The 14,917-nt window shown below is 35.1% G+C and overlaps 1 protein-coding gene across 1 annotated transcript; it reads right to left on the bottom strand.

Annotated features, from left to right (window-relative positions):
- Nucleotides 1-9,542: 9,542 nt before the first annotated feature.
- On the bottom strand, nucleotides 9,543-14,642 carry TpnC41C (Troponin C at 41C). Its single transcript, XM_073088120.1, has 6 exons — nucleotides 14,388-14,642; nucleotides 14,066-14,093; nucleotides 13,535-13,678; nucleotides 12,154-12,273; nucleotides 10,665-10,796; nucleotides 9,543-10,023 (listed from the first exon to the last, which is right to left on the bottom strand). Exons 1-6 carry the CDS (start codon nucleotides 14,388-14,390, stop codon nucleotides 9,989-9,991), a joined length of 462 nt encoding a protein of 153 aa, XP_072944221.1. The 5' UTR covers nucleotides 14,391-14,642; the 3' UTR covers nucleotides 9,543-9,988.
- Nucleotides 14,643-14,917: the final 275 nt, after the last annotated feature.

Here is a 14,917-nt window from a genome sequence, read left to right as displayed (position 1 = left end):
TTGAGATCCAATATTACTAATATTATTATTATTAATAATAAGTGACGTTTGAGCGACCTCAGATTCAAAACAAGCCGCATTAGATTTCCATTTTCTTAAATGCATACCTGCTGATGCAAGAGCATCAGTTATTTCTTTACGTAAAAAGTTTAACTCAACTAAATCGTCAGAACCCGTAAGCAAGTCGTCGACATAAAAATCGTGTATGATAATTTCACCTATCTTATTATTAGTGCACTCTAACCCTATTTGTTTCAGACATCTAGTCGCGAGGAATGCAGCACTAGCCGTGCCGTAAGTGACAGTGTTTAACTGATATATTTTTACAGGTTCATTTAAATTATCGCGCCAGAGTATTTGCTGCAAATATCTATCCGACGGGTGAACAACTACTTGTCGGTACATTTTCTCCACATCTGCTGACAAAATGTATTTATGCTGCCTGAATCGAAGGAGTATAGATAACAAGTCGTCCTGAATAGTTGGACCTACCATTTGTATATCGTTGGAGGATATACCAGAAGTACTAGGAGAGCTTGCATTGTACACTACGCGGAGTTTTGTAGTGGTACTGTTCTCACGGAGAACCCCGTGATGTGGAATGTAATATGCTTTATGCTCTCTGGTCTTCTCTATACCGTTTTGCCGCAAAACAGACATATGACCTAACGACTTATATTCTGCCATGAAATCGTAATACATTCTGCTTAAATCAGGCTTAGATTTTAAACGGCGCTCCAAAGACGACAAACACTGCGAAGCACGTTGAAAGGAATCTCCTAAAACAACAGGATCCTGCTTAATTGGAATGCGCACGCAAAAACGCCCATCATCACGACGTGAGGTATTGTCAACGAAATGTTGTTCACATAATTTCTCCTCTGATGAATAATGCGACGAGTTACAATTAATTTCCTCCAATTGCCAAAATCGGGTTAAGTCGCTTCTAATGTCATCAATACCATTAGTACCGCTACTGACAACAGCTTTAGTAAAATTGCACCTAATATAACTTGGTGTTTGTGAAATATGACTGCTTGTCACGGGGCCAGATATTATCCACCCTAGACTGGTTTGACAAAGTATAGGAGAACCATCTCCTAATTTTATTTTTTGTGACCCTAACAAATCCCAAAAGAGATCGGCACCTATTAAAACATCCACTTCACCTGGTGTATAAAACGTAGGGTCAGCCAAACAAATATTAGACGGTATATTAAGATTTGACAGATTTATCTCATGACCTGGTACATTATGTGTAATTAATGGCAAAACAAAACAATTAATGTCACTGCAAAAACTATTGTCAAGTGACTTTATATTAACACGACATGTTTCGCCTACGTGTGAAACCACGTTATTTATGCCCAGAATTGATCTATCTATCTCTTTTGTTACTAACTTTAACTGCTTACAAAGCCGCTCAGTAATAAGACACGACGTACTGCCGCTATCGAGGACCGCACGAACAATATGTTCGCAATTATTATTATCGTGTAATTTAATTAAAGCGGTCGATAATAATACTTCGCTTTGCTTTGCTATATAGGAAGGTGCTACCTTTGCTGACAAAGAAACATTATTCGTGTTATCATCAGTGGATGATAATGTCGTGGATATTTTCTCACTTTCATAGCTGCTTACACTTTGTGAATTCCCTATTGACCTACGCGCAGATACATGAATAAGAGTGTTGTGTTTGCGCTTGCACACCTTGCAACCAGGTTTTTTACAGTGGTTAGCAAAGTGACCAGATTGAAAACAATTAAAGCAAACCTTATAAATTGGCAATAGTTTCAAACGGGCATCGTTACTTAATGCTAGGAACTGCGGACAATTACTTAATCTATGATCACCATTACATTTTACACAGGTTTTAGGAGGTGTTTCTGTACTAGAATTACGCACTGAAATCATACTTTTTATTTTTGGACTAGACTTAGTTGCCATACTAAACTCTTTATTCCGAGATACCTCCAAGGTCTCAATTAAATCAGCGTGATTTCTCATGAATTGCATAAATGTGTTGAATGTAATTATGCTATCTTTATCTAAGCGACCCTTTACCTCCTCCCACTCACGATAGGATTTCTGGTCTAATTTATGAGTAATAATATAAATCAACAGCGTGTCCCAGTGGTCAACTGGTTCACCTAACGATTCTAAAGCCCGCAGGTTCTTGTTAACAGCATCAATTAAATACTTTAATGAAACCGATGATTCCTTTGTAACAGACTCAATTTGAAATAGGGCAGACACATGATTCTGCACAAGTAAGCGTTTATTATCATACCTGTCGCATAGAAGTTTCCAAGCTACGGCATAGTTACCCGCAGAGAACTCAATTGACTGGATAACCACCGCAGCAGCGCCCTCCAAACATGCACGTAAATAATGGAACTTGTTAATATCATCAATATCTTCATTGGAATGAATGAGGCTTACGAAGCTATCGCGAAACTCAAGGTAATTATGATATGAGCCACTAAATTTCGGTAAGTTTATTGTAGGTAATTTAACGAGTTTGTGATTATTTGTATTAGAACCTCTTTCACTGCTTGTTGACTTATCTACAGAATTATACTTAATTAACAAATTTTGAGCCTTAGCTAAAGATTTATAATAAATAGACTCAAAATCAGAACGTTCAGAATATTGTCCCTCTATATTCTCCATTACACATTCCAATGCTAACTGTATCTCATCATATTGGTCATACAACGACTCCATCTTACCAATGCGCAACTGCAATTCCGCTGCATCTTGATCATTAAGGGTCTTACCAGAAAGTGAATCGATATAATTGGTAAATATGGTTAAACGGCCTTTAAAACTTGCTCGTTTTTTAATAAGTTCCTTTTCTCGGTCAGCCATTTGGGAGTCAAGCGAAATCAACCTGGAACTGATACAATGTAATGTTAAATATTTGACAGGTAAAAAGGTTATAATAGGTAAGTATGCTTTAAATTAATTACTTTAGGTTTACAATTGTTACAATATTACTCAATTATACTGTTTACGTTAATGTTTTAGCAATGAATTAACAATTTTATGTTGTAGGTAGGTATTTTGATTTTGTACAACGATATAATACAAAGTCACTAAAACTCAAACAAATTACGAACAATTACAATAAAGTACCAATAATATACGCACCTTACAACTTGCAAAGGGATTTACTTACACTTTACAATGAATACAGAGACTGAATAATACTTATTATACTTGACCGAATGCTGGGTGCATATTATTATTCCCGCTTTTGTACCGGCTTTTTCTTCGTACGCAATTAACTTGATTTATTCACTGTGCTCCGTTCTATCCACTATCCACTGATTTTCCACTTTGGTTCCGATATTTTAGATTCGGCTACGATGGACCATGTTGGGGTTTTAAATAACTGCAGCTTCATTAGTTAGTAACATTAATTTTTATTCCGCCATTTTTTTGACAACAAGAAGACAAGAGAAAAAATATGACGTTTAGATGCAAAGGCTAACAATTTATAAGTCCGGTTTATTACGATGGCAACATTTCTCAACAATAAAATCAGTTAAAATTGTGTGTAATATCTTTATATTTTTTAACCGATTGCAGAAGATAAAGTTTTTTGAGCGTATGTTTTATATATGTCTGATTCTTTGGCAAACGACTTGTTGGATTTTATCATAGGTGAGGTTTTATTGGATTCGTCAAAAATTTGAGTGACATAGACAATTTTTAAGCAGAGTTTTTGTCTTATAACAACTAGTTAACTAATATAAGACACAGATATATACAAATACATTTATGAACTTCCTGACGTACTAGAAATATAGATACCCTTTGCAATGACAAAGCTATAATACAGAACCACTCAAATCGTGCATATATTTTGAATCTTCATAGAATTTAAAATGTAATGCGATATAATGCGTGAAAAGGAAAAAAGTAGAAACTCGGATTTATATCAGGAACTCAGCATTCGAATTTCTCATTCCATTACACTTGAATTCGCTTGTTGAGATGAAAGTTTAACACAAGCAAGTGTTGCGAGGGAAATGAAGCCGTTTCGAATGTTTGGAGCGATATTGCAAAGGTTAAAAGGAAAAGTTTTTTTCTTAGTATATGCTTTTCGTAAATCTACGAATTTGTAAACACGAGCGCATTTCAAAGAGGTCGTTCTTTCGGCAAACATTGCGCGGTAGGTTTCAAATGTTTAAGTTCACTTTACATTTTACACGAGTAAAGTGTAAATGTTGCTTTAGTAACACGAGAATGCTCCACATTTTTTAAATATAGATACATATTACGTAGGTAATTAAAAATATTGCGTCATCTTCAACCTATTACAGTCTCTCTGCTGGGCACGGGTCTCCTCTCAGAATGAGAAAGATTAGGTTATAGTCCACCATCCTAACCAAATGCGTATTGGTAGACTTCATAAACTTTTGTCATTTTTTTAGATCTCTTAAGTATGCAGATATTCTCACGATGTTTTCCTTCGCCGTTATAGCAAGCGATAATATTTTAAATGTGCACATAACTTTGAAAATCAGAGGTGAGTGACTGGTTTCAAACCTCGGACTTCGCGATTGTGAGACCAAGTTTCAACCACTAGGCTGTCACCGTTTTGACGTGACAACGTCTTATAATTCGATGAAGCCGGTTGTACGCACCAAAAACATGACTCATGCGGTGTTACCTCGCTCTGAGGCGTTCCATTTAAGGCTTGAAGTGCAAGCGAGAGCGCGGAACGAGTGACAAAGAGGCACAATCGGCCTCTGCGTATTTACCTCCTTTTCTGTATCCATACAAAACATCTATCAAACAAATAAAATTAAATTTTTCTTTTGAAAAATGCAACCATTCCATCAGTATTTCTTTATGACGTTGTCACGTTTAACTATCGTCAGTAAACCGAATTTACAGACAACCAATTTTTTTAGTGAACATTCAATTGCTCTTAAATTAGTTGCAAGAATTATCAGCACCTTAAACGTTCCCTCTATCTTATATGATAGATTTACAATACATTATGTATCTATCTATCTATCTTTATTGTTCAGCCTTGACTTTGACATTCGCGTCGTATTCAATGTAATGGGAATGGCTCAAGGCGAACCGAATATAGATTTATCGGGACTTCTCTATTGATGTTGCCAATAATCTTGACTCACGCCTTGTGTGTCAATGAAAGGTATTCTTCTGTGATGTGCACTGAATGTAAGTAAACTTAGCTCCTAAAATTTTAGCTTCTAGCTTTAACGACAACGAAGTTAAAGGTCGAAAATGGCCTGAATTGCTTCGAGAAAAGAATGGTATGACCAATTTTTTTTATTTATTTTTTTTATTTTGACTTGGCAGGGTCGCGGCCGTGCCCCCAGATATATACTTCATGTACAACGGTAATGTAGCATATTGAAGGTAGTAGAACCCCTTGTAGATCGAATCTGGAGGCACCAACGCCACACCTATCTCTGCTTTATTACAGCAGTGTAAAGCCACGGTAATACTACAGATTATCTTACCGTGGTTAAGCGCTGTTGTGGTTAGAAGGTGTCATAAGGGATACATATTTATTTAACGCGTTCCAACTGAGTTCTCCGTGATATTAACGTATTTGTGGTCTCAGGTAGAACTCTAGTATGTGGCTGATTGCTGATGTTCATGAGCATCAGTAGCCACTTACCATCACGTAGATTCTACTGCTATAAGATTAAATAGGTATGGCGGTGCTATCATTTAGTACTTTTAAATAAAATTATCTTATAATTTATTAATCAGAACTGTAAAATAATGAAAAATAAAGTAACGAAGTTATAAATGGTAGCTCATTTAATGAAAAACTTAACCACAACGCGTTATGGTAAAATAAATCGAGTCCTAATCAAGATTTTAAAATGAATGTTAAAATAACGAACTGTTAATGCAACGGTATCTCATTTAATGAAAACCCTAACCACGGAGCGTTGTGGTCATATTTAACCATGAAAGCCATGTCATGGAATTCATTTTGTTGTCATTTCGAGTTAGTCAGTATTCGAGTTGTGGGCTTTTGCAAATTTTACCACGCTTGACAGAACTCGACATATTGTGGTTATTGCGTTAAGCGCGCGTTTTCATTAAATATTAGTATGTTTCATTTATTTATAATTTTATCTATACTAATATTATAAAGAGTAAAGCTTAGTTTGTTTGTTTGATTGTAATGAATAGGCTCAAAAATTACTGGACCGATTTTAAAAAATTTTTCACCATTCGAAAGCTACATTATCCACGAGTAACATAGGCTATATTTTATATGAAATATATTTAATAAATAGATTTTGAGGCGGTACAAAGTTTGCCCGGTCAGCTAGTATTTTATATTTTAAAAGTAGCTAACGAGTATGCGCTCTGATGGTAAGTGACCACTGCAATCCAAAACATGATTAGAATGGTGGTAGGTGGAAGAACCCTTTGTGGTTCGACTCCGGCGGCACCACTGCCACACCTATTTCTGCCTCATAACAGCAGCGTTAGGCGCTGCTGTGTTCTGGTTTGAAGGGTGTGGTAAGGGAGATATACTTTTCCGAGGCGTCCCAGCTTAGTCCTTAGGGGTACTTCAGTATTATAAAAAAACACGTGAAGTTCCACGGCACTGATTCTCTTTTCGCCTTTAATATAAATAATAGTAACTACGTCATATATAAGTTGACATAAACATTTATTATAAACAATTCTAACATGTTTATTTCTAAAGTTGGTAGTCTATCAATCGAGCCTTGTTATAGACTTGTTTATCACGTTGCGAAGTCTGTTTATCTAGAACTCTTGGCGTATGTAATACCGATAATATTTCTAGACAAAACATGGTCTGAACAAACAAATATGTGTTCCGCTGTTTATAGGTGAAATAAACATTAAATTTTCTGCACGTGTGAACGAGAATAGTTTGATTGAATGAGTATGTGTGGGTGTGGAAACTGGATTAGACTAAATTTCTCATGTCGGTCCTGTTGACTTAGTGTCGCTAGTTTGTTAGAAACGAAATTTCATGTTAAGTAAGTTATACAAAGTGGTCAGTTTTCATTTTTCTGCTTGTTATAAGTAAATTGAAGTAGTTGAACGGGCATTCCAATTAAAGTTGATTACAGATACATTGCCACTCTTGAATTAAGGCCATGGCCTCATATATCAGCCGGCAAAATAAGCTGGCTAGGAGGTACTTCTTGAAGGTGGTAGAACCCTTTGTGGTTCGACTCCGGCGGCACCACCGCCATACCTATTTCTACCTAATAACAGCAGTGTAAGGCGCTGCAGTGGTTCGGTTTGAAGGGTGTGGTAAGGGAGACAGACTTTTCCGAGGCGTTCCAGCTTAGTCCTCAGGGGTAACGGCGCATCTGTGGCCGACCACAGGTAGGAATATCTAATCCTATCTGGGGTCGATTACAGATGTCCACGGGCGGCAGTAGCCACTTACCATCAGGTGGACTGCATACTCGTCTGCTACTCCTATATTGTAAAAAAAGCCAGTAGGTAGTTCGGCCGGCATCGCCACCCTTCTTCTGAAACGCAAAATAAATATAAAAATTCTTGGGGTATTCACCAGCCGAGAATCTGCCCGGGCAAAGGGAACCTTTAAGACCCGAAATTCTATGCCCACCGCAGTATTTTTTTACAATTACCAATACGTAAAACCAGTACTTTTTCCTTAATCTACCGCATTACTTAAAACAAGTTATAAAATATTATTAACTACAATATCGCCAATGAAACTACATGTTTCATTAAGAATTAAATTATCAAACCAATATATAAATCCAACTAATTTAGGCATCATTTTAATAGTCATTTAAATTTAATTAAATCAGAGTGAGGTACGCAGAGACACATGAAACTATTAAGCAATTACTTAACATCTGTTAACCAAAATTCCAATTTGTTAAACTCGATCCATGATGAAACCGACTAAATTATTTATTAGGGACACATTATACCAGTAAATTAATCTAGGTATATATTTTGACAAAATGATACATTAATTTTTTTTTAATTAAATTATTTTTTTTTTGGGCAATATATTCAAAATGATAACAATCCAATTTTGGTCTTTAGGGTTCGAGTGGGTTTGGCACGCTCATCTTATGAGGGACATCACTGAGATGGGACTTTGAAAGTAGTAGAACCCTCTGTGTTTCCATCCCGGCGGTATCACCGCTACTCCTCTTTCTGCCTTATAACAGCAATGGTAAATGCTGTTGTGTTCTGGTTTGAAGGGTGTAGGTCTATTAAGGGAGACATATTTTTCCAAAGCATTTCAACTTAGTCTTCTGGTGTAACAATGAATCTGTGGCCGACGTCAGGTACGAATCTAATCTAATTTCGGGTTGATTACATACTTGTACGTTCATGGATAGCAATATCCACTTACCATCAGGCGGACTGCATGCTCGTCTGCTACTCTTATATTACAAAAAAATGTCTCTGTTAAAGTATCCTAGGTGCTAGCAGAATTTCCTTTACAAATTTAATATTTGTAATGAAATCTTTCTTCGAATATCTCTCAAAAACATAGGAATATTAGTGTGACTATCGAATAATAGGGGATAGATACCTAACAAACATTATATAATTAGATGTAAATGTGAACGTATTTCATTGTAAATAGCCACCGGCCACAGGTATTGTTTACAGACACAACAAGCGCCAGCTAAACAAGTGTGTGTGTATTTGCCAGATTAGATATGGAACAAATATTTGCTACTGCAGACGAGAATATCCGGTTTAATTCAATTGGAAACAAAGGATGTTATAAATTGGTGCACGTTGATCAGTGAAATCATTTGATCAGATCAAAGGTCAAAGATAAAGATTAAGGTAACTATGGAACGTTATGTTAAGGATTACATTATGACTTAAGACTTCGTTAAACGAAATAAGAGTATTTTTGGTTTTTATGTACTTAAAACTTTTTAAAATTAAAATCTTATATATAAAAGTCTCGTGTCAAAATTGTTAGTTGCCGTACTCCTCCGAAAAGGCTTTACCGATTTTCACCAAATTTTACGAGTATGTGCATATTCAGTAGGTCTGAGAATTGGCCACTATCTTTTTCATACCCCTAAGTGGTAAGGGTTGTTCACCCTTATCATTTTTTTATTTAAATGACAACACAACGTTTGCCGGGTCAGCTAGTTTGATATAATATGATGCTATTATCATTATTTACCTTTAGGTAATGAAGAATAATTTCCTGCTTTCATCTTTTCACGATAGTTTTCTTCACCCAAAACTTAATTTTTTGTTATGTCAATTTTCTTTATTTATAATGATTTGAGAATACTACGAGTATATAACCAAGTAATATAACCAAGAGGACTGGTAATCTAACAATACGAATTTGGGCGTCTCACACAACAGATCCGGATTTCACATCTATATTCTAACAATTCACACTCGATATCCATAAGCGGGACTATTCTGAGTATATGTGCACCAGTGGCCAGTTAGTGGGATAGTAATGAAAGGTAATGATTGTATGATCAGAAATCTATTAATAGGAGCAATAAAAAACTAAATTATGCACAGGATTTATTGAGAAATTCAGGCACATCTTGGAAAAATAAGGATCTTCATTCAATAGTCCGTACGTAAAAATAATTTATTTAAAAATAACTTAAATACGAGGTAAGCGATAGTACAAATTTCTAAAGTATGATAAAAGTTAGAAATGCTTATCCGTAACTTGCAAACATAATGTGGTATAGTTGTAATCACTCCTCTTATCACACCTTGCAATTTTATTCTAACCTCTTTATTGATTTTTAGATCATATTTGGTTGCCACTACACAACTTTTGTATCAGCTATCCTTTCCGTTAATGATGTCACGTAACTTGTAACCAAAGATTAACAATTAGTGACAAAATCCATCCCTCAAAACCGAATACAAAATTTACGGATGCCATCAATATTGTCTGTACTTCCATCATACTAGAAATTTGATCTGAGTTGTTGATAGTCACTTAGTCATCGCCTCCCGTCATCACTTCCATGAACTCTGTAAACAAAGCAAAAGAAAATTTCAGTCCTGAAATTAATAATACATTTTCCTTTCAGTAACATAAAAGAGATTCAGGGTTTAATGTACTCGTTAAAGTCGAATAACTGCTCGTATGAAATGAAATACGAAGTATTGCGAATTTAAAAATCCGTACCATTGTTTGTGACACTTGATTCAATTGGTTACAGTTGAGAGTTGAGACAGATTTACTTTTACCAAGTGGAAACAATATGTCATCTTTCATAAATATTATTTTTAACTAAATTACATTACATTTTGCTACATAATAAATAAAGTTTTGATTACAAAAATCCTTTTGTTTTTTTCTATAATATTGGAGTAGCAGACGAGCATGTAGTCCAAATGATGGTAAGTGGCTACTGCTGCTCACGGACATGTGTAATTAATCCCAGATAAACTTAGATATTCCTACCTGAGGTGGGTCACAGATGCACCGTACTCCTGAGGACTAAACTGGAACGTCTCCCTTACCAAACAAACTTTTACTATGTTTTTATGTTGTTATTGTTTTTTTGTATACATGGGTGAGTTATTTTGGTCCACGTTTCAGCCCAGAACTTTTTAATTACTAATATGTGTTCTTGATTGCGATATTTCGTATATTAAACAGATCATACCATCAAAGTCCACGGTGCCGGAACCATCGGAGTCAATTTCTTCAATCATCATGTCCAATTCTTCTGCGCTGATCTTGTCATCCAATTCTCTTAAGATTTCTCTCAATACCTGTGTCGTGATGTAACCATTACCTGAAAAAAAATGTTTACATAAATATTGTCTTATTATCAAAATCGATTTTATATTTTCTGTCCAAAAAAACACTTTAACATCCCGATTAGGTAATCGTTTTAAAGTACCCTGATATTTGTAAGAGCCGTCCCTACACGTTCTCTTCGAAGCAATTTCCCGATAAACGCTGTTTTTATAATAGCCCTTACAAACTTTATCTTAGTCGTAAAATCTTTAATCTCTTTTTAATTAGTACCTGGCGTTGAGACAAATACCTCACTAATGGAGGGCTCAATTTTTAAAGGCTGAAAAGATCTCTTCTTGCATTTATTGCCACGAATTAAAAATAAATGTTCCTAACAATCTTCCCTTTTTCACAAACTAATCTATACGCACTTTAAAATATTAAAGTTTTAATTTTTTATAAGTTAAAATAACATTTTGACATCCTAGCTTAGCATCCAACTTTTGAGCCCTGAAAAGTTTTTAATGACTGTCAGAGATTTTAAACTAACGAAGTGCCTTCAAATCCTCGTAAAGCTTAATATTGAGTTAAGCTTTATGTGTGCGTTTTTTATGTTTAGTAAAATTATGAAAGGAATACTGTATAAACTTTGTTTTTGCATCGTTGAGGTTAAACTAAGGAACCTGCGACGAAAATATGAAAGAGAATTCGTGGCTTTTGGAAACCATCTGTTAGAAATAAGATTTCTATGGAAAAGGAGATATTTTCGGATTGTGCATCAGTAGTCGCAGAAAAACAGAACGTGGGTTGTTAATAATCTATCCATCCAATATTTTGCCAACTGCAGGCAATTTAAGGTCTTATGCCTTTTATTTGACAAATTGCAGCTACTATAAATTGTCAAATTTCGATATATGATAGACGAAAATTAATAGATTGATGTACATTAGTACATATTAAGCGGGCCTAAATTGCCATTTACGGCATTCGCAGTATCGAAAGATTTTTTTTTTATAATATAGGAATAGCAGACGAGCATGCAGTCCACCTAATGGTAAGTGGCTACTGCCGCCCATGGACATCTGTAATCAACCCTAGATAGGTTTAGATATTTCAATCTGAGGTCGGTCACAGATGCGCCGCTACCCCTGAGGACTAAGCTGGAACGCCTCGTAAAAGTCTGTCTCCCTTACCACACCCTTCAAACCGGAACGCAGCAGCACGTAACACTGCTGTTATTAGGTAGATATAGGTGTGATGGTAGTGCCGCCGGAGGTTCAAAGGGTTCTACCACCTTCAAAAATACTTGTTTCTTAGCCAATATTAAACAGAAAAAAAATTAAGCAAACAATAATTAAGAATTTTTTAAATCACCTAGACTATACTACTCGTTATGTTCATTGTTTAGTTACCTTCTTTATCGTATAAACGGAATGCTTCTTTCAGTTCCTGCTGCATCGCCTCAGCGTCCTCCTCAACCATGAACCTGGACGCCAGCGTTACGAACTCCTCAAACTCAAGCTCACCGGAACCTTGGAATAGAAAGTTGTATATATTGTCAACCTATTACTGTGCCATATTATCGCTGGGCACACGATTCATCTGATTTTAAGGGAGAGGGTCTACAGATTTCACACACTTTTAAGACAGTATAAAGTAGTCGTAAACATATGGAGTTGTCTTTCAAAAACTGGGAACTCTGATTTTCCTGTCGTATATATTTTTTTCAAAATAACCGATTTTCTGTCACGCTTGTCATGTTTCATAGGATATTTTGTTATTGCATACCATTCCAGTATAAGAATGACTCTAACACTATATTTTTCATTACTTGTTAATTAATTACTTCTACGAGTATATAAATATAAAAAATAATACTTTAATGAGCCTTTTCCTTTTACTTTGTCAGAATCCAATTAATCTTTACTATTAATTTAAATTATATTGATACAAGAATTAATTTGCAATTCGGTGAGTTGCTTGAATATATTATTCGAATAAACTCAAAAATATTTTTGGATTAATATTAAATTAACTTTCATTAGTACCGCATTCAAATCGATTGACCTTTTTAATAAATGGGGAAATAATGTAATAGATTCAATACTAATAAATACAATTTAAAGGTCGGTTTGTTCGTAATCGAAGGAAGTTTCAATTTCCGTGTAGTGTTTAACATTAACGTAATTAATCATACTATTTGGCAACATAACTCACCTATTTTACCTACCTACTCACCTTGGCTTCGTGAGATTTTTCTATAAACATTTACTATCGTTTAAATTAAATTGTAAACATATGATTAAGTATACCAGCGCTTGTGCATTCCAGATATTATGCGTAAGACATACATTTTTATATTGTAAAACGTATCTGGGTGCAGAGATTTTAGGACTTACATAATTATATTCGTCATAATGACTTCAAAATTAAATTTACCAAACATTTTCAGATTTCACTCATTTAGTTCATGGCCCTAAAGGGATTCCACAATTTCCTTTTCACGGATAAATATGTTTGTACTTGTTTTTAATTTATTTACTGGATAATATTGATTTTTATTATATGTACATCTTTATAAATTAAAATATCTCCTATTTTATAGCTCGCATTGTAAAGTATTTAAACCATATTATGGTGTATTTATCTACCGATCTCGTACATGACAGACATGGCGAAAGTGACCTTCAGTAAACTGGTGTAGGCACGGCCCGTGCCTGTCAAAATATTATATGAAAAGTATGATTTGTTTAACGTGTGATAGATATGCTCAAGAAATAAAAACTAACGTACCATCGACGTCCACTTCATCGATAATTTCTTTGAGTGTCTCGTCAGTGACCTGGTGGCCCAGCATGCCCAGGATTGTGCCCACCATCACGGTGCCTATGCATCCTTTCTTCTCGTGGTCAAAGGCTTCGAAGGCCTTCCTCAGAACTGGGTAAACAAAAAATAACATTAAATAACAGTCACACTTAGATTTAAGAAAACCGACTACTTATTGGTCAATTGAACTTTATGAGATTCGAATTAAACCTCCGTTGTTGTAATAAAATAAATAGTTAACTTCAAATCACTCACAAAAATATGTTATGTAAGGTTGGTATATGTACCTAATATATTATTAGAACTAATAGGGGTTTTTCTTTAGTACCTACATCAGATAACTAAGACGTTTTGTACACCCACGGACACTCGAGGAATATTATCATATTTTATCGATAAACAAAAGAAAATTCTACGAGTTAGTTGCAGGAGTACTTATGTCTGGTTTAAAAGATTAATCTAAATATTGTGTATGTATTATTAATTTTAAATACTTACTGTTAATTTGTTCCTTGTCAAGTTCTTCCTGAAAATTAAAGAGCGGTCGGTTAGTAAGCAATTTATATTTGAAGAATTTTCCAGGAAAATTCTAGCATTTAATTTCAACATAAAGTACGGTTTGTAACTAAATCGAAAAATCTTTGTAGCACTGAAAACTAAAGCCCTTTCAACGGAGCCGCGAACATTACACACAAAATGAATATTTTATTAAACATTCCGGTTTTAACTTCATTTCTCTCGCTTAATTCAAACATAACACAAAATTTAACACTTTCCACGAACACTAAAAACAGCACTATGAAAATTTGAAAAATCTCACCATTTTTAAATTTATTTAATAATAATCGAGTATTTGCGAGAATGTGTACGCTATGAGGAACCACAGGACAAGGAAGACAAGTCCTCTAATCTGGATGGTTTGCGCGACTAGACGCAACCGCGCGCCGAGTTCACCCAGGTTGACTCAACGTCTGCTCAGATTTCTATCCCTACAAATTAATCCTCTTGTCTTGGCTACACGAACGCTTTTAACTCGTACCGTTAAGGCCACTATTCCCGGTACTACAATGCAAGTTCGGGCCAGCCAAATACTTTACACTTTATACGTTTCAATTAATTTATCGCCCATAAATTACTTAACACCGCAACATTGGACCGTTGCCACGATTTTTGCCGATAATTAATACAGGTAAATATAAATAACGTCGTCTAAATATACTGGCGTCTCAATTCTATTCCACAAGCGACAAAGCAAACATGATTTACGACGATTCTACTCTCATCATAGGAAATACAATGAAGAGGTTTATTACGATTTTAGCGTATTTTCGTAGTTTACGATATTAGCGT

Source organism: Epargyreus clarus, unplaced genomic scaffold (assembly GCF_041222505.1).
Source record: "Epargyreus clarus isolate Ecla_fem2 unplaced genomic scaffold, WU_Ecla_fem_2.2 ptg000026l, whole genome shotgun sequence".
NCBI classification, from domain to species: Eukaryota; Metazoa; Arthropoda; class Insecta; order Lepidoptera; family Hesperiidae; genus Epargyreus; species Epargyreus clarus.
Note: the sequence above shows the minus strand (reverse complement) of the source record. Positions and strands in the feature narration are given on the sequence as shown.